This window comes from Lissotriton helveticus, chromosome 11 (genome assembly GCF_964261635.1).
Source record: "Lissotriton helveticus chromosome 11, aLisHel1.1, whole genome shotgun sequence".
Classification (NCBI taxonomy): Eukaryota; Metazoa; Chordata; class Amphibia; order Caudata; family Salamandridae; genus Lissotriton; species Lissotriton helveticus.
Window position 1 is genome coordinate 650021757 of NC_136072.1, and position 23617 is coordinate 650045373.

Consider the following 23617-nt stretch of genomic DNA (forward strand, 5'->3'; position numbering starts at 1 on the left):
TAGGAAATCCGACTTTTGAAAAGATTCCTACCAGTGGCTTAGCTACTATCCAATTGCCTTTGGATACCGCTTAGCTACTATCCAATTGCCTTTGGATACCGAGTGGCAGGATCAACCACAAGTAAGATATACTTGTTGACTGATGATGAAGGGGTGTCAAGCAGACCAGCAATGTCAAAGCCACCAGCTTGGATTTGGATGGAACAGCTACTGGTGTCAGTGGCACTATTGATGCATTGATCTTATGTCCTAACTCATTTCTCAAATAGCAAGCAAGACAGATTCTAGAGATTCTTTCTGTGTCTGAGTGTATCCTTTACCATTAGAGCAAAGAACCCAACCTCTTTTTTATGCCCATGTGTCCTTCTAAGGACATCTTTTGGGTCAGGGACAACAGGAAATTGCTGTAAACTAAGTGAACTGTGGGCCAATTTCAAGCACCAGGCTCAGTATTCAAAGGCTTAGTATTTAGTGTTTCATCATACCAGTCCACATAATGCCTTTCAATCATTCCCATGCTGAAGTTTCACTTGGTTTCCTTTCAATGTTCCACAAGTGTATGACTCTCAAAATGTGTATCTTTATATACGATTTTCAAATTAAAAATGAAAGCTGAGTTTCCTCAAAAAGACATGTTGGTTGTAGCACAATCAAATATGCAGAGGACATTCGATGGAATAGGGGGACTCATTATGATGGCGGTCAGACTTTTGTTGAACTGCCATCCTTTTGGAAATGGGACCACCCGACTGGCATCCCCCTATAGGGATTAGGATGCAACAGCCTTCAAAGCGGTCGGATTGTATATGTTTTGTATTGCGTCGTGTGTTGCGGGCTGTAAGCACATGCCACAGTACAAAAAGTACACATTTTGCATATCCCTGGACTATGTAGCAGGCACCATGCAGTGCCTGCCACATGGTGCAGGGATATGTAGGGGTGCACCATTGGTGCCCCCCGAACACAAGGCTGAGAGCAAAGCAGAAGGGGGGCCTGCTAGGAGTCCCAAAAGTCCCTTTCTGCCTGACTTTTCATTGGGGTTAACCGCCATGAATCGGCCAGCGGAAAAAGGCACTGTAAACCCTATGGCGGTGCCTGCCACTGTTGTAGGGATTCAAGATCCTCCGATGCACCGACGGGCTGCTTGACCCTGTCTGATGCATGACCGACCGTCAACCATTCGCCCGTCATTATAATGTGGTGGGCCCACCTCCACGGTCCATTAGCGGTGAGACCGCCATTGACAGGCTCACAGTGGCGCTCCCACCACCATCATTATCAGGCCCATGGTGACCAGTTATCTTAAAAAATAGTTTGAAAAAAAAAGTATTAAATAATGAATCTGACTGTAAACAAAATATGTTAAATTCTATACCATGGGCAATACAGAAGATGTAAATTATTGGTAGATTACACAAACAAAGGTTCTCCCAAGACCTATATAAATTCATACAGCTATTTACTCAGACAAGTGTTGGACCTAGCATTTGTGGTACACCTAGAGCTTTAGGTGATAACTTTTCCAACAATACCCAAGTTACTTTGTTACAAAAGTGAATTTAGATGGCATATTGAGTATATGAGGCATTGTTTGGGTAATGTTGCAAGTGGTTGAAACTATCCCTATCGGTTTGCTGCTCTAAATAATGACTGAATTTAAACATGTCGTGAATCCTGGAGGAGTGATGTGAAACAAGTTTTTGTTTGTTATTGAATAAATGGACTGGTTGACCTAGATAGATGTGATAGTTCATGTTTTGTCCAATACGACACAGTAAGGGTGCTTTTGAAAATGAACAATACAAAATAAATAGTTTTTGTGAGGATCATAGGTAATGTCTATTAATATGGCGCATTAGTTTATGATTTTATAAGAAAAAGTATTTTGATTTTGGATTTAGAGATATGTGGACATTATACAGATTGGGCAAAAACATGACCCTAAAGGGATTTGGTTTCATTATTAGATTGTTAAAAAATAAAAGACCACACACATGAGAGGAAAAAAGGCATGTATTTAGTTTTGAATAAGGTAAAAAACCGAAGAATAAAAGTAAAGAGAAAAACTTTAAGGATGCTACATTGTGCATTAGTATTCCTTCCAACCTACTGTAATACTAATTTGCAAAGATCGATTGCAGAAATGCTGTAGTGGCTGTAGGGCTCACGAATAAAGACCAGCTATAGTGATTTCTAATACTGAACAAACACATGGAAGGTGTAGGTACCTAGATCTTGCTGGTGATTGTTACATGATCTGGGTTATTTATGGGATCCCTGTGTCAATTTTGCGTGATACAGGTTTCTCAGAAGGATTTATGAAGCCAAGCAAAGCCAACCTGCATGACTTTGAGTGGCCTCATAAATCATGAGTAAGGCGACGCAGCCCAAATCACTGTGTCACCTTATTCTGCCCCTGGGAGGCATTCCATTGATGTTGCTGTGGGTTTTTCCACGCAAAACCCATGGAAGGTAATGCTGCTCCAGATTTACAAAGTGATGTAAACCTGGAGAAGCGTCACATTTTTTGCCTCCCGAGATGAGACGTAACAAGGAGAAATATGTTAATTTCTCCTTGTTTTTTCCTCTTTCCATATGTGCTAAATTCTGCAGCAAACATTAGAAGAGGAAAAACCCCTTGTAGGATTGTTTTTTAGCAGGAAGGTGCCCCTTCCTGCACAAAACAATCCTGCCTGCAAGTGAGGCACCTTTGCACCATAGTGCAAGGGTGCCTATGTTGGGGCTAGGCTGCCAAAATGGTGCTAGTACAGACAGAAAGGACAGGAATGCACTGTATTTACGCACAATGGTGCATTCCTGTCCTTTCTGTCTGTACTAGCACTTCACTTCAGCACAGGGCAGTGCAACGAGGTGCCTCGCTGTCCTGCCCTACTTCAAAATGCCATAAATGAGGCTCTATGTGTGCACACAACGACAGTTTCAGTTTCTCTAGGACTATCGAAAAAGAAATGTAAAACTGGTAAATCAAAAATAACATTGTATCTAAAAAAGTGAAATTACCCAGTAAAGTCAATGTGCATTTATAATGTTCTCACTCGTCATCTCCTGTGATCACCATGTAAAAAAATCTTTTGAACTAGGGGGCATATTTAGAAAGAATTGATGCAGAACAGCTCAGCAAGCAAAGTTGCTGTGCTGTGTTGCATCACCTGAAGCGAGAATAACTTCCCCATATCTTCAAAGAAATAGTGCAGTTCTGCTCTCTCCATGCACTGGAGCTCTCTGGGTGCCTCGTGCCAATGCAGGCACTTTTGTGCCATAGCGCAATGGTGCATGTATAGTTGTCAGAATGCAGCACATGTGCAAAGAGGCAATAACAAGGAGAAATACAGATATTACTCCTAGTTACATCAGCCTCAGGCAGGCACACCATTTTGATGTAAACCCAAGTCTATGTATCTTCATAATTATGTGTTTGTGTCAAAAACCATAGATGGATGCACAGTAACATCCGTGCACCACCCAATTAACTCCTGCAATGTACTGTGTTGCTTTACTGTTTCTTACAAAGCCATGCAAATCAGCCTTTGCTTGGCTTTGCAATTTTTTTTATAGGGCTGCATCAAAAAAGTGATGCAACACAGACACAAAATCCTAACACATCATGTGTATTTGCCAGACAACCATTCACCCAAGGGTATTTTGCCACTGCATAACAGATGCTTATTGTTACCCAACTCATTTTATCGAGCTCAGAAGGAGGAAAGGCTGAGTGGGCCCACTGGGATTTGAATCTATGCTCATGAGATCAAACACAGGCCCCCACAGTGGACGCATTAGTCCACAAAGCCACCAGACACAGCAAATCTTTGTAAATCGGGGGGCAGATTTATGTTGGGAATGCGCCACGTTTGCGTCACGCAACTGCGGCGTAAAAGTGGCGCATCCCTACGACCCATTTACAACGTGACGCATCTAGGCAGATGCGTCACGTTGTAAAGCCCTGCGCCACTTGTGGGTGTTCCGGCGCAGGGTTGGCGTTTCGGGGCAGGTGCGCCTCGCAAAAGTGGCTGAGTGAAATCTATAAGATTTCACTCAGTCACTTTCAGGCCAATGCTGCGTCAAAACCCTGCGCCTGCTTGAAGCAGGCGTAGGTCTTGACACAGCATTGTAAAGATGGGGCACCCCCGAGCCTTGCTGGAGCTGCGTCGCGCTTGCGACGCAACTCCAGCAATGCGCCACCTTTACGGCACAGATGCGTCACGCATCTGTGCCGTTTTTGCCCCATGGTGCGCCGCATTGTAAATGCGGCGCACCATGGGTGGCGGAGCAGCGGCGCAAAATAACTGGCGCATCTCTGGGGATGCGCCAGTTATCATAAATCTGCCCCCGGGTCTTTTGTTTACACAGCAAATTTACACAGTCCCTACGTATCACTCCATTTACCCAAAGAATAAAACAGGTAAATCCCCATAATACATTTAGTCCCAAATGAAATGCTGGCTTAACTTCAATGCTAAATTAACTTACCCAAAAGTGTTGCAAGAGCTTCAACCCCACCGTTGTATATGGTGGAGTTTTGTGATGGCTCGACGTGTTCCCAAAGAACCTGGACGTAGTTCAAAATCTGATTATAGCCAGTGGTGGCCAATGCCCACCACAGGGACCAGTATATGAGTTGCTTTGTAGAGTAACAGTCTTTTAAGTTCATCAGCAACTGCAGAAGCACTCGAAAGAAATGTCTGTGGCTAGTGCTTTGGAGAGGGTCCTGGTTTGACAGTTTTCCAGCACTGGCTAATTCTGCCGGAGAGACATTTTCACCATGGCTCCCTTGATCTTCATTAGTAATAGGGGGGTGAGGAGGCTTGTTTTCAATTGTTTCTGTTTCTGTTATTTCTCTTGACAGTGTTTTATGGAAGAACATACTTCTCTTGGGCATAGGTAGAAAAAGTGAGGCTATGAAAGCAATGCATGCTGAGCACAAACCTATGACATTTAGGTAAAAATATGACACACCTCCTAAGGACACCAGAAGTTGTCCTATCACTGATCCAGCTGTGTAGCCAATCAAGGAGATGCTTCTGCAGTAGCTCGTTACTCTCTGATAATGATCAGGACTGACAACACTGTAAATATAGGCATAGTAGGCTATCTCAGTGGCTGCAACTAGGCCATAGACAGACTCCATTGCCTGCATGGCAGGAACTCCGCTGGCTAATAACAAAATCAACCACGCAGTTATGAAGCTAATTCCCTGCAAAATAATGACGGGCTTGTATCTCAAATAGTCAGTAAGCAGAAATACAGGAAATAACAGCGCCAGATAGGAATATGTCCAAACGGGAAATATCTGATTTGTAACCTGTTGAGGAGATAATAAAGAGTTGTATTATGATTTATTCAACATGATTGTGAAACGTGTGTAGCACACACATACAGATATCAGACACATCTAACACTCTTACATACATTAAATACAGATACAGACAAACTTTAGTGCATCCATTAACGGGAAATATACACACAAATATACACAACAGATGCACACAAACAATAAACACAAAGAGAATACAGGTGCATGAGCACCCCAACATATCGAAAGACAAAGGTTTCACATGAACTACATACACCTAACCTACATAGACCTAACCAGTACACTGCAAGCTACTTATAGAAGTGCTTATTTACAAGCCCCTTGTGCTGCTGGTATGTTACTTTTTCTATATTAAAAGTGGCAAACTGACGGTGCAAGGGGCTTGTAAACAAGCTACACAATGTTAAGGCACTTAAAAAATGGGAAAATTACAATAAATTTCCGGATTCCCATCACTCACCACCTCGGTGACATGCTTCATCATCTGGGTCTCCTCTTATAAGTCACCCCCACCCTAATGATCGGGGAGCCCGAGGATGTTTTAGTTCAACTGATAACCTAAAATGACTGTTTAGACTTTCTGCTGAGAGCAGCGGATAGTGTGGGAACTAATTGCAGTGCATTTAGTGACAAGTAGGATTAAAATCAGACTGCGACAGACCCTATCTTTATTGTTGTTTCCCGTAGTCCAAACTAAAAACAGTGCAAAGACAGTTTCACAAAATATCTGTCTGGTGTTATGTAGTGGTCAACATGTTTCGGCACACTTGGACTGTTGTTTGTCCCGTGCCTTTGTCAGGGCCCACTAAAAAGGTATTTTTGCTACTGCAACATGTAAAAAGAAACCAAATTCAATAAATCAATGTAATCAATGGATAGAACTGGTATTCGTACACTCGATGAGGTTGGAAATGATACAACCAAATCACCTGTATTGTAGGGTGTACAAATCTTCCTCTGAAAAAGTCATACCTTGAGGTATGTGTAAAACAACAAAGGAGAAATATGCGCCACATTTGTGTGTGGCTCTCTTTCTTACCTAGAATTTTGGAGGAACCCACCTCACCTCACCTGGCAACTGCTCAAGAAAAAGAGGATGTCAGGATAGGCATAACATCCTAGCGAATGATGGTTGGTTATGCTTATTTCCTTTTTTAGAGCAGTGCCTCCTTTTTCCTGAGCAAGTGCCAGGTGTGGTGAGGTGGGTTCCCCTAAAATTCTAGGTAAGAAATAGAGCCTTATACTCGATATGGAAGAGTGATAGATGGCAATGATATTGTCACTATTGTTATAGTTTTCACTTACTCTCTTTGTTGTGGTAATGGACACACATGTGGTACATATTTATTGAAAACCTTAGAAATTCACTGAAAAAAACCATAGGTTTTAGGGGTGGTATTGTTAGCTGGACATTTCACTCGTACAAAACCATTGAAATTCCTCCATGATAGTTAGTTGTACTAAGTATAACTCACGCGCCAGCAATCCACTGCTCTGATGATGTCACATATGACATCATTCATGACATGGTCAGTGACATCACTGATGAAATCACTGATGACATCACTGATGACATCATCCTGTGAATGTGGTTTGGTTTGTTAGTTAAATATGTTTTATATATATAGCAATCTGCATTGAAGAATGACTGGATATATAAATATAAATATCTGGATGGAGGATTTAGTAGCAGTGTGATTGACTGTTTACTTGACTAATTTATAGTGTCTCACTAAATATATTGGATAGTGACTAAACTGTGTGAATATCTGAATCACTTTGTCAGTTGTTGTGTAAACTGCTGCACCAGTTGGTTACTAGCTATGTGAAAGTCTATATTAGTTATTGATTAGTTAACTGAGTATTTGTATGGGAGAGTGAATATGTGTGTGGTTCGGTTGGAGGGTGTGACTGCCAAAAGATGTGTGAATAGTTGATTCAGTAGGTATATGAGGTTAAGACTACATGTTATAACAATTGTTTGGGTGAGTGAATATCTTTATGAGTGTGGTGATGAGCAAATATATCTCCAAAAAACTCGTAAAATAAAAGGCTGTGTATGTGACACTCGTTTTATATAAAAAAAGTATACATAAGACTCAGTGATTGTATGAGTGACTGTATGGATAACTGTATACTTGTAATAGTTATTTATAACACAGTTACTATCTATATGAAACAATGAAGTGGTGTTTGTATAAGTGTGTAGATGAGTAAATGTAAGTTTGGTCCATTCTTTGCATAAGTGAGTAAGATGACTGCATAAGTGAATAGGATGTGTGCTGGTGTGTAATGTCGATATAGGTGTATAAGTATATTTGATAGTGTTCTATTAATTGTTGACAGTATGTATGACTGAATCTATAGGTAAGTGATTCGATGTGTGTGTAGATCTAGGAATCACTGAGTGGGTTTTTAGAAACTTGTATTGGTGTGGCAATGGACTCAAATATGGTACTCTGTATTTTACAGTGAGTGATGAAAGGTTATACTAGTGTATGATGAGGTGTATCAGATTGTCATGTGGATGATGTCATTAGTGATGTCATCAGTGATGTCATTTGAGATGTCATCAGTGAGGTCTCTGACCATGTCACGAATGATGGTTTTTTAAATGCTAATTCCTAACTATAACCTACTTGAAACCTATGGTTTTTTCAGTGAATTTCAAAGGTTTTTTAAATGATAATTCCAAAGTATAACCTGCCTGAAACCCAAGGTTTTTTTCAGTGATTTTGAAAGATTTATTCAATAACAATTTTTAAATCTATTAATTTTTATATTTATTTATTTGATACCAATTTTCAATGTTTGTCCAAATATATTTTATTTTAGATATCTTTTTCTTATATTACATTACACATTTTTAATATATATTTTTTAATGTAATATATATATATATTTGTTATATTTATTACAATATTTTTATATTTTCTTTTTTTTCAAAATAATTTTTTGAGCAGTCCCGCACCCATAGCACACCTCTCTTGATTGCTGCGCAGAACGTAGCCACCATTTTACAATTGTTCTGTAGGATGCACGTGGGGTGTGCGATTTGTGCGTATTTTCATGCGCGATTGCTATGCGACCCGTTCATGACTTCAAGCGCATACGCAACATATACGTATCTCGCCACACTGCATGTGAGCGTTTCAGCATGACGTCATGTACGTGTTCAATGCAGTGGACGCACGACTTCCGCGAAATTTTTCGGTACAAAAAAAGATATATATATATAATATAAATATTAGGAGAAAAAAAAATATATTCTTTTAGTTTTAATAAACTTATATTACTTTTAAATGCAATGTTGAGAAGTCGCACTAGATGCGTGCTGCGTGTACGCACCAAACGTGCATCCTATGTGACCAAAAAAAAGAGATTTCATTGTTTTATAACACTTACTGTTCTAACTATTAAAGAACCCCACCCATTATAATCACTCTTCTTAGACCTTCCTTAAGAGAAGACCTGTTCTGAGAAAAACCTCACTTTTTCGTCATTGAAAACCTAAACTTCTTTTTTGGATTAAAAAATGGCTACACCACTACAAGAATCACCTGATTCTGATGATTTTGTTACTGAACAATTTCTACCAGAACCTCACCCTACCAAAAGATACACATCCATTGTATGGAAAATTTTTACTTTTCCGGAGGGACAGAAGAAATGTAATGCCACCAAGGTGACATGCAAGATTTGCCAGGCAGTGCTGTCCAGAGGAGATCCAAACAAGAAATACTCCTGTGGCACTGCTATTATGCGCAAGCACCTCCAATCCCAGCATCCTGTGAACTATGCTCACGAAGAATGTAGAAGACTGCGCCCAAATAAACTTCCACCACCGGCAATACCAAGTACCTCTATGGCATCCTCTTTAACATCGCCACCAAACATACATCCCCAATTTGTGAAAGTTAGAATGCACTGCGTGAAGTGCTTTCGTTTAATTTGTTATGGGGAGCAGTCAGTAGACCTAGTTTGCATAGCAATTGGTAACCATCAATGCTAGTTTTTCTTTTAATTCCCTCAAAGTTCATGGTTTTGGTCGTCCTGTTGACTTTTTTTTCTTTAAAAAAATAAAAATAAAAAACGTTTAAAAATAAAAAAAATATAAAAGTACAAAAAACTAAAAAAAGTTATTTTCAGAACTAACTACTCTGGTTAAAGAAAGAGCTAAATGTATATGCTAGTGTGTGAAAAGTTTACATAAATGTATACATACTGCATAATTTGCATTTGTAGTATATGGTGAATGTATAACTGTAGAACTATAAAGAAGTGATATAGCATCATACTGTAAGCTCTTTAGCTACAGCGTGCTGAGCTACTTCTGAAACACAGAGATGCTACATATGTACATAAATATGTTGTAAGTCTGTCCTTCCCTCTGCACTGCTGCTTAAACCTCAGGCATGTGGTGATACAGGCACCTTTGCACCATGGTGCAAGAATATCTGTGTCCTGTGGAGTTTGTTTTCGGCCAGGAAGACACACCTTCCTGTACAAAAACAATCAGTGAAGGCATTTTTCTCCTACAATCTATGCTGTGCATTGTAGCATATATTGGAAGAAAAAAATGAGCAGAAATGAAAACAATCCTGCAGCAGATTTACAAGCCTCTGCGCCACCAGTACGTCACTTTATGTGACATACTGGTTTCACAGGTGCCTCCTCCATATTTACAAAGAGAGAAAAAGTTTGTGTGACTTTTCCTTTCCTTTGAAGTATGGCCCCTTCATACGCAGCTCTTTAGGTATATATATTGCTTCATTCATGACATGGTTAATGACATCACTGATGACATTATTGATGACATCTCATATGACATCACTTATGACATCACTGATGACAACATCCAGTGAATGTAGTTTGATTTGTTATTTAAATATGTATTATATATATATATATATATATATAACAATCTGCATTAAAGAATGAGTGGATATAAAAAAAACTCTGGATAAAGGGTTTAGTTGCAGTGTGATTGATTGTTTAATTGACTAATTTATACTGCCTCATTAAATATATTGAAGAGTGACTAAACAATGTGAATATTTGTATTACTTTGACAGTTGTTCTGTAAATTGCTGCACCAGTTGGTTACTTAACTAAATATATGGTTGGGAGAATTAATGTGTGTGTGGTTCTGTGGGGGATGTGACTGCCAAAGATGTGTGAATAGTTGATTCAGTAAGTATATGACGTTAAGACTACATGTTATAACAATTGTTTGGGTGAGTTAACATGTTCATGGGTGTGGTGTTTAGCAAATATATCTCTCAATGGTACATGTGCAATAAAGTACACAAATAAAAGGCAACATTTGTGACATTTCTTGTATATAAAGAAGTATACATATAACTCAGTAATTGCATCAGTAACAGTATGGATAACTGTGTACTTGTAAGGGGTCACTTCAATAGATTAGAGGGGCCTCGCGCATTCCCTTCAGTAAATTAGAGGGGCCTAGCGCATTCCCTTTTGGCCCAGGGCCTTGCAAATCATAGAACTGTTCCTCCTGTAGGGTACACGAATCCAGCGCCTATGGTGCACAACTTCTACGCGTTTGGGAGCCACCATTACTTTTCCACATAGGGAGTTACTAACATGCAGCTCTCCATGTACAAAATCAATGTCATTTAGATATTGAAAGAGAAAACAAATGTCCTTGCTATGGGAGGGCGGGATGGGCACCCCGGGACAATACAAAAGCCGGCCATCCCACAACACATAAAGCCCCGTGGAGTGGTGGTCCCCGGAGCTTTAGAGACCTTACAGCCCCCCCTCCCCAGCCATGATTTTTTTGTAGCTCAGGGGGGTAACGGGGCCCTCAAGTGCTCCAGGAGGGGAGCCACGTATTCCCCCCTCCCACAATACATAAACCCCCAAGGGGTGATGATCCCCGTGGCTTTGAGGACCTTTGACCCCTCCCCCCACCTTTTTTTTCTTTTTAGCCCCGGGTGGTGACGATCCCCAAGGCTAGGGGGCCCCTCTGGGCCCCACATAAAATGTAATCATTTTGCCCCATATATTTTACCCCCTAGAGATGAATTATTAAAAAAACCTCAGTTTTTTAATTTAATTTACAGCACCGTCCACGCACCCTACACGCACCTACCATTTAAAAAAAAAAAAAAAGAGGTGAGCCCTTGGGGTCCTGCTGGGACCTCCTAAGCAGGTCTAAAGGATAACATTATTTCTCCCCTGCCGCCTTTTTCCGTTTTGAACACATATTACACTGACTTCGTCAGCCTCGCTTCTACCGAGGTGCAAAATGACTGCCAACAGTCCCTGGTTTCGATTGTTTACAACCGCTCAACAGCCAATTAGCATTGAGCGCGTGATCAGGACAGTGCGCTTATGGTACGATGCCAATCCTTGCAAAATCCGCGGATCCACCATGCCCATAGATATAAAAATGACTTTAACTGTAATTTTCTCAGGAACTACTGAACAGATTGACACCATATATGCAAAAGGCACAAGTCGGAACTGAGGACTACCTCTCTGCCAAATTTGGTGTAATTCCGTTCAGCCATTCGGGCTATAGCTGTGGCTAAAGGTCCTATGGGAAATTGCATGGGGAAAACACGTTTTGGGACCCCCCTTTTTTCTCAGGCCCGCTTTACCAATCACCCCCCAACTTTCAGAGAAGGAGCGGAACTGAGCTGGCCAAAAGTTTGGAAAATTTCAAAAAGATTCAATCAATCAATCAATCAATGCATTTGTAGAGCGCGCTACTCACCCGGGAGGGTCTCAAGGTGCTGGGGGGTGGGGGGTAAGTTACTGCTCGAACAGCCAGGTCTTGAGCTGCTTCCTGAAGGAGAGATGGTCCTGGGTTCGCCGAAGGTGGGTGGGGAGGGAGTTCCAGGTGTTGGCCGCCAGGTAGGAGAAGGATCTTCCTCCGGCAGTGGCTCTGCGGATGCGCGGTACGGTGGCGAGGGCGTGGCTGGTTGATCAAAGCTGGCGGGCGGGCGTGTAGAAGGTCATGCGGTCATTGAGGTACTTGGGGCCCAGGTCGTGGGGAGCCTTGTGTGCGTGGGTCAGGAGTCTGAACGTGATTCTCTTGCTGACGGGGAGCCAGTGCAGGTCTCTCAGGTGTCCGGTGATGTGGCTGTGTTGGGGGATGTTCAGGATGAGTCGTGCGGAGGCGTTCTGGATGCGCTGGAGTCTTTTTTGAAGTTTGGCTGTGGTTCCGGCGTAGAGGGTGTTCCCGTAGTCCAGTCGGCTGGTGACGAGTGCCTGGGTGACGGTCTTCCTGGTTTCGGTCGGGATCCATCTGAAGATCTTGCGGAGCATGCGCCGGGTGTTGAAGCACGAGGATGAGACAGCGTTGACTTGTCTGGTCATCGATAGGGAGGAGTCCAGGATGAAGCCCAGGTTGCGTGCGTGGTCCGTTGGTTTGGGAGCGGTGCCCAGGGCTGGGGGCCACCAGGAGCCGTCTTGCCTGAGTTTAGTTTGAGGCGGCTGCTCCTCATCCAGTCGGCGAAGTTTTTCATCGCTTCGTGTAGGTTGGCTTGGCGGTGGTGGGGTCGTTGGTGAGGGAGAGGATCAGCTGGGTGTTGGCGGAGTAGGAGATGATGTTGAGGTTGTGTTGGCGTGCGATGGCTGCGAGGGGGCTCATGTAGACGTTGAAGAGGGTTGGACTGAGTGAAGATCCTTGAGGAACGCCGCAGATGACTTCGGTGGCCTCGGATCTGAACGGGGGAGGCTAACCCTCTGGGTTCTTCCGGCGAGGAACGATATGATCCATTCCAGTGCTTTCTCTCGGATTCCGATGTTGCTGAGGCGCTTCACTAGGGTGCGGTGGCAGACAGTGTCGAACGCCGCAGAGAGGTCTAGGAGGATGAGGGCCGCTGTTTCCCCGTTGTCGATCTGGGTTCTGATGTCGTCGGTGGCTGCGATTAGGGCAGTCTCGGTGCTGTGGTTGGCCCGGAACCCGGACTGTGAGGGTCGAGGGAGCCATTCGTCTCAAGGAAGGCGGCCAGCTGGCTGTTGACGGTCTTCTCGATGACTTTGGCCGGAAAGGGAAGGAGCGAGATGGGGCGGTAGTTCTTAAGGTCCGGTGGGTCCGCTGTTGGTTTCTTCAGGAGGGCGGTGAGCTCGGCGTGCTTCCAGCTCTCCGGGAAGGTGTCGGTGTTGAAGGAGGAGTTGATGACGTCCCGGAGATGGGGTGCGATGATGGCGTCGGCTTTGTTGAAGACATGGTGTGGGCAGGGGTCGGTTGGTGATCCGGAGTGGATGGAGTTCATCGTGCGGGTGGTGTCTTCGGTGTTGATCGGGGTCCAGTTGCAGAGGGTGGTGGTGGCGGGCGTTGGTTCGGCAGTAGGGTGCGTGGTCTGTTTGTCGAAGCTGTTATGTATGTCGGCAATTAATCAATTGGCGCCAAAGTTATTGGCAATAGAATGTTGCGGATTTCCTATGGGTAATAGGTCCTAACTATAATTACCTACTGGCGGTTTCCTTGCTATGGGAGGGCGGGATAGACAACCCAGGACACTGCAGGAACCGGCCATCCCACAATACATAAAGCCCATGGAGTGGTGGTCCCCGGGTCTTTGGACACCTTGCAGCCCCCCAGAACCGTTTTGTTTTTAGCCACGGCAGTGTGGCCCCCTGGTGTGCACGTGCTGCATGCACGACTCATAATCTGTAGGGCAGGACCGGCACTAGGCATGGGCAGCGTGGGCAGCTGCCCAAGGCCTCGTGCTCAGCCCACCAGCATGGGGCCCGAACCGATTGTGTGCCCTGTTGTTTCCCTGTCTCTTTACAATTAGGGTCCAGGGGAGGCCCCCCTCCCTGGGCCTCTCAGGGATGGTGTCTGGAGGCCTAGGGGAGGGAGACGCTTCCCCTAGTCTCAATTGCAAGGAGACCCATTCAGAGATACTGCGGGAGGCCAATTGTACAGGATTTTAGCGCCCACACAGTGTTAACTCTCAGCCCACAATCAATTGTACAATGGGCCTCCTCGGTGTCTCTGAATGCTTTGCAAGGGGTCACTTCAATAAATTAGAGGGGCCTCGCACATTCCTGAAGTAAATTAGAGGGGCCTCGCACATTCCCTTTTGGCCGAGGGCCTCGCAAATCATAGAACAATTCCTCCTGTAGGGTGCACGAATCCAGCACCTATGGTGCACAACTTCTACGCGTTTGGGAGCCACCATTACTTTTCCACATGGGGAGCTACTAACATGCAGCTCTCCGTGTAGAAAATCAATGTCATTTAGATATTGAAAGAGAGAACAGATTTCCTTGCTATGGGAGGGCGTGATGGGCACCCCGGGACACTGTAAAAGCCGGACCTCCCACAATACATAAAGCCCCGGGGAGTGGTGGTCCGCGGAGCTCTAGAGACCTTACAGCCCCCCCTCCCCAGCCATGATTTTGTTTGTAGCCCAGGGGGGTAACAGGGCCCTCGAGAGTTTCAGGAGGGAAGCCAAATTGTCCCCCCTCCCACAATACATAAACCCCCGAGGGGTGATGCTCCCCGCAGCTTTGAGGACCTTCGACCCCTCACCCCACCTTTTTTTCTTTTTGGCCCAGGGGGGTGATGATCCCCGAGGCTGGGAGGCCCCTCTGGGCCCCACATAAAATGTAATAAGTTTCCCCCTGATATTTTACCCCCCCCCCCAGAGACGAATTATTAAAAAAACTCAGTTTTATTTTATTTATTTTACAGCACAGTCCACGCACCCTACACGCACCTACTGTTTTAAAAAAAGAAAGTGAGCCCTGGGGGTCCTTCAGGGACCCCCTAAGCAGGTCTAGAGGATAACATTTTTTCTACCCTGCCCCCTTTCTCTGTTTTGAACACATATTCCACTGACTTCCTCAGCCTCGCTTCTACCGAGGCACAAAATGGCTGCCAACAGTTCCTGGTTTCAAATGTTTACAACCGCTCGATTAGCATTGAGCGTGTAATCGGGACGGTGTGCTTATGGTACGATGCCAATCCTCGCACAATCCGCGGAACCACTGCGCCCATAAATATATAAATAACTTTAACCATAATTTTCTCAGGAACTACTTAACACATTGACACCATACAGTACAAGTCGGAATGAGGACTACCTCTCTGCTAAATTTGGTGTAATTCCGTTCAGCCATTCTGGCTGTAGCTGTGGCTAAAGGTCCTATGGGAAATTGCATGTGGAAAACACATGTTGGGACCCCCTTTTTTCTCTGCCCCCACTTTACCAATCACCCCCAAACTTCCAGGGAAGGAGCGGAACTGAGCTGGCCAAAAGTCTATAAAATTTTGAGAAGATTCATCAATCGGCGCCAAAGTCATTAGCAATAGAATGTTGAGGATTTTCAATGGGTAATAGGTCCTAACTATAACTACCTACTGGCGACCGCCAGTAGGTAATATATATATATGATAATCCGCCACATGTGACACTCATGATACGTTTTGAATGTGAGATCTTACACCTTACACTCTTCTCTCTAAGTCTGTTAGTACAGCATTGAAGGAATGATGAGTTATTAGGGATTTAATATTCCAAGTGCCTCTTATACTCTTGTGACTGTAATTTACTTTCATATATACATATATGACTCTTGTTTGACACCTTCTGTTATAATTTGGTTATGATTGCATGCGAATTGTACTCTTTCACGATTCCATATATCCATCTTAAGATGACTGCCATGGAAGCTTAATGTGTTATTTATTAGTTGTCAGTTGTCTCTGTTTAGCACTTCGGCACATTGTGATTTAGAGCATGTAATTCATCTATTTACCACCCGTGACCAAGGTGTCTGTGAATGCCGAAAATGTGGGGGGTGTATCTGTTACAGCTGGTTGTGACTTTATGAAGCACTAAATTTAAGTTATACAGCACCCTGATGGAGTGATGGAGTGCATGTATTTTTGTCCTAGGAGAGTGTGGATTGAACCTGGGAAAGTATATATGTATATGTTTATACTCCAAATTTGGCAAAGAGCTAGTCCTAAGTTCAGACTTGTGCCTATTGCTTAAATGGTGTCAAACTGTTTAGTTGTTACTGAGAAAATGACAGTTAAAAGTACATATATATCTATGGTCGCTCTGGATCCGCCCACCCTGTGCGCACCCTGAGCGCACCATGAGCACACCCTGAGGGCACCCTCCCGATCATGCGCTGAATGCTAATTGGCTGTAAAGTGGTTGTCAACATTAGAAACCAGGAACTGTTGGCAGCCATTTTGTGCCTCGGTAGAAGCGAGGCTGAAGAAGTCTGTGGAATAGGTGTGCAAAACGTATAAAGGGGCAGGGTTGAAATACCCTGACCCTCTAGACCTGCTTAGGGGGTCCCATAAGGACTCCCAGGCCCCCCCATTTTTTTTTTTTAAAACGCAAAGTGCGCGTAGGGTGCGCGGATCCTGCCGTAAAAAAAAAAATAGAACGGAGTGTAGCGGGATCGGCAGTAAAGGGCAGAAGACGTGTTTTTGTTTTAGAAGGGTTTAATTGTGCAAACAGGTAGTCCGTGCAAGTTGTCCTGACAGGGGCTCTTCTCGGTGATCGGCTTCGGGCAGTTCGCCTCCTCCTTGGTCGGACGGTTTCCTCCTCTCTCTGAGAACGTCCTGGACTCCGGGCAAGATGGCGGCCGCTCACTAGTGGCTGTAGCAGTGGTGCAGTGAGGACGTATTGGATCGGAGCTCTGAAGGTCTAGGCATGGCTCGAGACCCACCTCACTGGTTACTGCCCGTTTAAAACCCAAACGCGGCTTTCTAAAAAGCGATGCAATATGTGCTTTCCTGCCGCGGATCGGCAAAACAGCTCCTACAGAACTTGGCGAGTTTTCTTACCATCTTACTGCCCAGGTGGAGACGATACGATACGGCTGGGAGACGGAGCAAGGGTCGTAAGCATCCACAGCTGCGGAACGCCGTAGCCGTACTGCGACCAGAGCTTGTATCTGGAACTGAAGTCTGTGCAAAGCGGCTACCGCCTGAAAAGTACGGCGATTGCCACATATCGGAGAGGAGCTCTGTTGCCCTAAAAGCTATGGCCCCGAAAATTAATTCCGTTGTCAAACCCCCCGGTGCCAGAAAGAAGCAGCAGGTATTGCGGGATGAAGAAATGGCGGGGTCTGGTGGAACGCATACACCCCCGGCTGATGAACGCTGCAAGAAAAAACAGCTTCAGCAACCGGCAGGCGTACGGACCCGACTAGCAACTGCGTCAATTGCGGAGCTTTTTGCTAAAGCGGGTAAGGAGAAGGGGGCTGAGGAGACCGGGAAGGCTCATGGGTTCACAGTGATTGGGACGGATGTTGCTAATGGAGCTGCTGCAGCGCTACCTCAAGACTGTTTAGCGTCTGGTGGACTTATTATCTCTGGCATGCTCCCTTTAGAGCTGGAAAACACACAGCAGGAAGGTGAAGCACTATCACTGTCAGACGGGGCGTGTAACAAAACGCCTAAGAAGATGGTTATAATTCTACATGAGGGGTAGGCGATTCAGGGACACTGTGAGACATCGACAGATACGACAGATACGGATATACTACAGGGCAGTGCCCAGATCCTGGAGCCTGCCCTGTCTGATATTTGTCTGGGCGCCACCGAGGAGGCAGTAGCTCATTTGACCCCTACCGAAGAGGGAACGCGGAGCGAGGATGTACCAATCGGCGGAGCTATGATTGTGGATGGGAAAGAGAGTGCCCCAAGTGAGGCTTTCTTTTCGGCGTCAGATGGCCAAGAATGGTCTGAGGACGAAGAAGTATGCTCTTCCTATCTTGATTCTGAAAGCAACCCTGAACCAGATCAACCAGCTACGATCTCAGGGGCCACAAGTAAGGGGGCGACCTCTACTGCCCAGCCTGAGTTAAGCTGGGATCATTCCACGGATAAACCCTTGCTGGATAGCCTCGGTCAAGAGTCTGCCCAGATGTCACTTTTAGAGACAATACACCAGGAGATGATAGCTCATAGAGAGGAAACTAGCAAAGAAAACCAGAAAGCCCATATTGCCATGAAAAAGATGCAAGGTGTGGTCAGAAAACTGTCAACTGCGCTACCACTGGTGATAGAGTGGCAAATTTAGAGGATAGGGTTGTCTCGACAGAAACCGAAGTGGCTGAAGCAGTTTCTAAAGTTAATACATATGGTGCCCAAATGACCGACGTTCACTGGAAGCTCGAGGCAATGGAAAATAGGCTACGCAGGAACAATTTGCGAGTGCTGGGAATTCCTGAAGGAGTCAAAGGGTCTGACATTAGGGCATATATAATCAAGCTATTAAGTAAGGCTTTTCCCGAGTTAAATGGATGGAACTGGTCCACCGAAGTGCAAAGAGTTCACCGCACCCCTTTCAATATGAGAAGAAACACTAAGGAGGGGGATAAACCAAGGGCGGTTTTGATATTCCTTGGAAACTTTATTTTGTGGCAAGCTATATCAGATCTGGCAAGGTCAAATGCGAGACAGAGCGCTGAAGGGATTTCTTTTTTTGTCAGGCCGGATTTCTGCCATACCACGGTAGAGAGGCGGTGGCGGTTGAGAGAACTGATCAAGCCCTGTCAGGACAAACACTTGCAGGCGTCTCTTAATAAACCTAACACAGTTAAAGATTATCAATAACGGAAAGACTCTGTATTTCTCTTCTGAGATCAAAGCGAAAGAATACCTTGATTCTCTATGTCTGTAGCTGGGTGGTACTTAAAACATGTGGTAGGGTTTGGGTGAGTCGAGCAGTAGCAGTCTGGGCCCGGGCAATGGCTGATTCTCTTTATATTTACGTTTTTGGGCAATTGTTTTTGGGTTGTTATTGTTTTGAGCTTATTTTGGTTGTGGGCTCCATAATACTAGTAGATAATTGTATCACTTTATATTCGTCCTCACTGCTATCACTGCGCTCCATCACCTGCACAGACCAGGTCTGGGCGCCTCACTGAGAGGAGAGAGTATGGGGGGAGCAGGGTGGAGGTAGAATGGGGCAGAATGGGAGGGGGTTGGGGTGAGGGTGGTGATTGGGGAGTGGTTGGGTGGAAAAAGGGGGAAAAAGGGATGTGGTACAGTCTAGGGCAAAGTCATGAAGTGATAGATAACAATATGTTGAAGGACTTAATTTCTGAGTTTAAAGCACAATGTAATGGCAAACATTAGAATTTGTACTATAAATGCGGAGGCCTGAACGACTGGAAGAAGAGACAGAGGTTGGCATACCTGGTAAAGCATGAAAGAATTGATATTCTTTGTATACAGGAGACTCATCTCCCATGGGCTAAAGGTAGGCAACTTTCTCTGAGTGGTTTTGAATTAGTTGTATGCTCAACTCAGACATCTACAATTCGGGGTGTTGCTATTCTAATTCGAGCATCTTTGGGTAAGGCAACAAAAGTAAAAGCAGATAGCAATGGTAGATGGGCAATAGCTGAATTAGAACTGGGCTTTACCCTCTGTGTAACCTATGGCTCAAACCTGGATGAACCCGAGATGTTTGACTTCCTTGAAGTTGAATTAGTGGGGTGGTCTACCCCGTTGATAATAGCAGGGGATCTTAATATCTCGGCTGATTGGGCCGGCTCTACACCATATGCTGGCCGTAAGCCTAAGGTTTTTCAATCTGTACAGTCCCTGCTGGGCTCTCATGGGCTGCAGGATGTTTGGGGGGTTAAATTCCCTTTGGATTATGGATTTACCTATTTTTCTAATCCAGCTCAGAGGTATACAAAGTTGGACTATTTATTTATCTCCTCGTCCGAAGTTTCCAAAGTTGATATTATTAAACTCCTCAGATTGGTCTCAGATCATTACCCCTTAATTTTATCTTATGATTTAGGCCGTTTGGAAAGGAAAAGAAACTCCTGGTCTTTCGAGAAAAAGCTGATACTAGATTCACGGATCATTTGAAAAAATGGGTAATACAGTTCTTTGCGGCAAACAGATACAGCACCTCTAGGAATATGGTCTGGGAAACTTTCAAAGCGGCCCTGAGGGGCGAGACTATCAGTTGCTCTGCCAGGTTGAGAAGGGAAGATAGGGGCAAGGTTGATGCTTTAATGTTGGAATTAGTGAAAGCTGAAGAACAACATGTCAAGGATATAGCTATTGGAGGGAATAGTATTGAAAGTGAGAATGTACTCTTAGTAGTAAAAGCCGCACTCCAAAAAGAGGTAACCTTGAAGGCCATAGGGGAATTTCAGACCAATAGGGCCAAAAGAGACGAAACAGGAGAGCAAGCAGGGAGAGCGCTTGCTCTTCGGTTAAGGCAGGAAAAGGCTAGGAACACTATTGTTTGTATCGAAGAGGATGGGGTAGAATATACGGAAGCTAAGGATATCCTTAAGGTATTTGAGAATTATTACCAGCGGCTCTACGATTATGAAGCACCGGGGAAAAAACCTGGGGAGGGACTTCGAGACTCTGGCCCGCAATTAGAAGAAGCAATTAAAAAGGAACTGGATGAGGATATCACATTAATTGAGATCACGACAGCATTACGGGAATTAGCTTCCGGGAAGGCCTCAGGTCCCGATGGGATTCCCCTTGATGTATATAAAGCTATTGAAGCAGAAATTGCCCCACTCTTATTAGATCTTTTTAATGGGGTCATGTATTCTGGTTTGATACCTGACTCTTGGAAAGAGACAAATATTGTAATCTTTCATAAAAAGGGGAAACCGACGGAAATGGCAGGATCTTATCGCCCCATATCTTTGATTAATTCCGACACAAAACTTTATTAAAAAATTTGGGCAAAAAGGTTGAGCAGGATCATTGGCAGTCTCGTATCCCCGTGGCAGCATGGGTTTGTCCCCGGTAGGCGTACAACTGATCATACATGCAGGGCAATAACACTGTTCGATGCCATAGCTGCCACGGGGGAGAGATGGCCATGATCCTGCTCGACGCAGAGAAGGCGTTCGATCGAGTGGATTGGAGCTTTCTCTGGGGCGTTTTGACGGCGAGAGGATTTGGCCCTAACATTATTGGAGCTCTAAAGGCAATGTACGTAGACCCTGTAGCCAGGGTAACGGCCATGGGTGAAAAATCGGGGGTGATAAACATCAAGAGGGGGACTCGTCAGGGCTGCCCCTGCTCCCAGATTCTTTTTGCCATGTACATTGATCCTCTCATTCAGGGTATTTTAGCCTGCCCTAGAATAGTTCCAGTGATGTGCAATGGCTACCCAAATAAAATCTTGGCGTATGCCGATGACCTAGCCGTGATAACAATCAATCCACAACAGTCCCTCCCTATTTTGGGTGAGATGGCTAAAGTGTTCGGAAGTGAGTCTGGGTATCTATTAAATGAAACTAAAACTCAGATCAAATGTTCCAAGAATATTTTTAAAACTGACTACAGATTTGTTGATTCCGCCACATATTTCGGGGTCAAAATTAACGCCTCTGTTGAAAAAATTGTCGCTGAAAACTATCTGCCGCTTATTAAAAACATTGAAGTTGAATTAAAGAGAATAGACGTGCTCCATCTCTCTCTGGTAGGCAGGGTGAATGCTTTAAAAATGTCCATATTTCCTAGAGTGCTATATTTGTTCCATGCCATCCCATTACTGATACAGGATAAAATTATGAAACATCTGGAATCCGTGTTTATCAGATTTGTGTGGCAATATGGAAGGGTACGGCGCTCCACTAATTTAATGTCATTACCTAGAGAAAGGGGTGGGATGGCTCTCCCGAATTTAAGAATATATCATTGGGCCTGCCTCCTGATCCAAATGAATACCCTAGTTTAGGCGGAATCTGAAACTATCACAGGGCCCGGGACTTTAGATGGAAGGGAACCCCCCCAGATTTTTAGGATGCTCTTGGGCGGCAAGGCATCAGGTTTGCTGCAGTGTGAATTAGAGCGACGCTTTTATAAAAAAACACGATTGAAGATATTGTATGGGGCTTGGCAGGCGTGGAAAGCTATTTTGAAATTCTTTAATGTCCCAAAATTAAACCCCTATCTACAATTGTGTAACTCGTCCATCTTCCCCCAATTAAAAACCGATAGAAATCTACAGATGTGGAAGAGAATGGGGATCTTATCTCTGGGAGATATATTGGAAGGAGATAAGATCTTGGGATTCGAGATACTGCAGGAAAGATATGGTATTCCAGGTAGCCATCGGCTCTTATATGGCCAAGTTGCTCGTACGATCGGGGCTGTTAGACCTAGAGTCCCATCGACAGTTGATTTTCCGTTGATTGAGATACTACACAGAGGCTGTAAGAAGATCAAAACTGTTTATGACTGTTTAGTGGAGCGAATTCAGGATGACATTGAGAAAGTGGAGTCTAATTGGGCTCTAAAATTGGGGGATCCAGATGTTGATGTGGATCTTTCCCTCTCATTGAACAAAAAGGTATTTCGTGCTTCCAACCTTCGGGTGCAACATTATAAGACTATTTTCAATCTGTACCACACGCCTGCTAAGCTTTACGCCTGGGGTATAAGGGAAAATGATAATTGCCTTAGATGTAATGAAAGTCATGCTGATATAACATATATGTTTTTTTCTTGCAATCGGTTGGATTCTGTTAAAAGTGAGATAATGAAATTTTGGGAGGGGATGCTAGGTCATGTCATCGATCTATCCCCTACACTAATGTTGTTTGGCAATGACTCTAAGTTGGACTTGGGGGAGGATGAAAGGGCATTAGTGTTTTTATCTGTTGCAGTACTCCGAATTCTAATCTCTGCAGCTTGGAAGGAAACCATTGCCCTGTCCTTCCAGATGTGGCTTTCCAGATTGTTGGGAATTCATAATATTGAGTTATGCCTGTATGAATTTAAGGGCAGAAGAAACCGTGAGAAGGGAGAACGCCTCTGGGCCCCGGTAACAAACTGGAGGGCTGCCAGAGTGTGATGGGTCCTAAAGTAATTGCTGTCTTATGGTGTGACAGGTTCTGTCAATGAAATATCTTTTATTACTAATCTTTTCTTCCTCCCGTTAAGTTTTTATCGCAGAATTTGTTTAAATTTGTGTAAATATATTAATTGCCTAATTTGTGCTCCGACCATGTATGTAATATTGTATGAATTATGTCCTTTTATGTACCACACTCCCAATAAAAATATATTTAAAAAAAAAAAAAAGAAAAGAGAACGTCCTGGACTCCTCCTCGAAGGGGACGTGGATGGCTCCGTGGTGCTTGGTAGACGCCTCGAAGCGTGTAAAGGGAAAGGAGAGACAGGGTATGTATCAGTCCTTTTGCGTCTTTACTTCACTCGTGATAGGGATAGGGAGTGAGGGAACACCACCAGTGTAAAACACTCCGATCACTGGTGCAATGAAGGGGGAGTGCAAGAGGATGCAAGGAAGGGGGTACTATCGG

The 23617-nt window shown here is 44.2% G+C and overlaps 1 protein-coding gene across 1 annotated transcript in view; it reads right to left on the reverse strand.

The window, feature by feature from the left end:
- The window catches only part of LOC144791733 (thiamine transporter 2-like), a 577930-nt gene that overhangs the window by 158619 nt on the left and 395694 nt on the right, over window positions 1–23617 (reverse strand). Inside the window, exon 3 of the mRNA XM_078666500.1 lies at window positions 4492–5323. Within this exon, the coding sequence (XP_078522626.1) occupies window positions 4492–5323 (832 nt within the window). The remainder of the gene's footprint in view (window positions 1–4491; window positions 5324–23617) is intronic.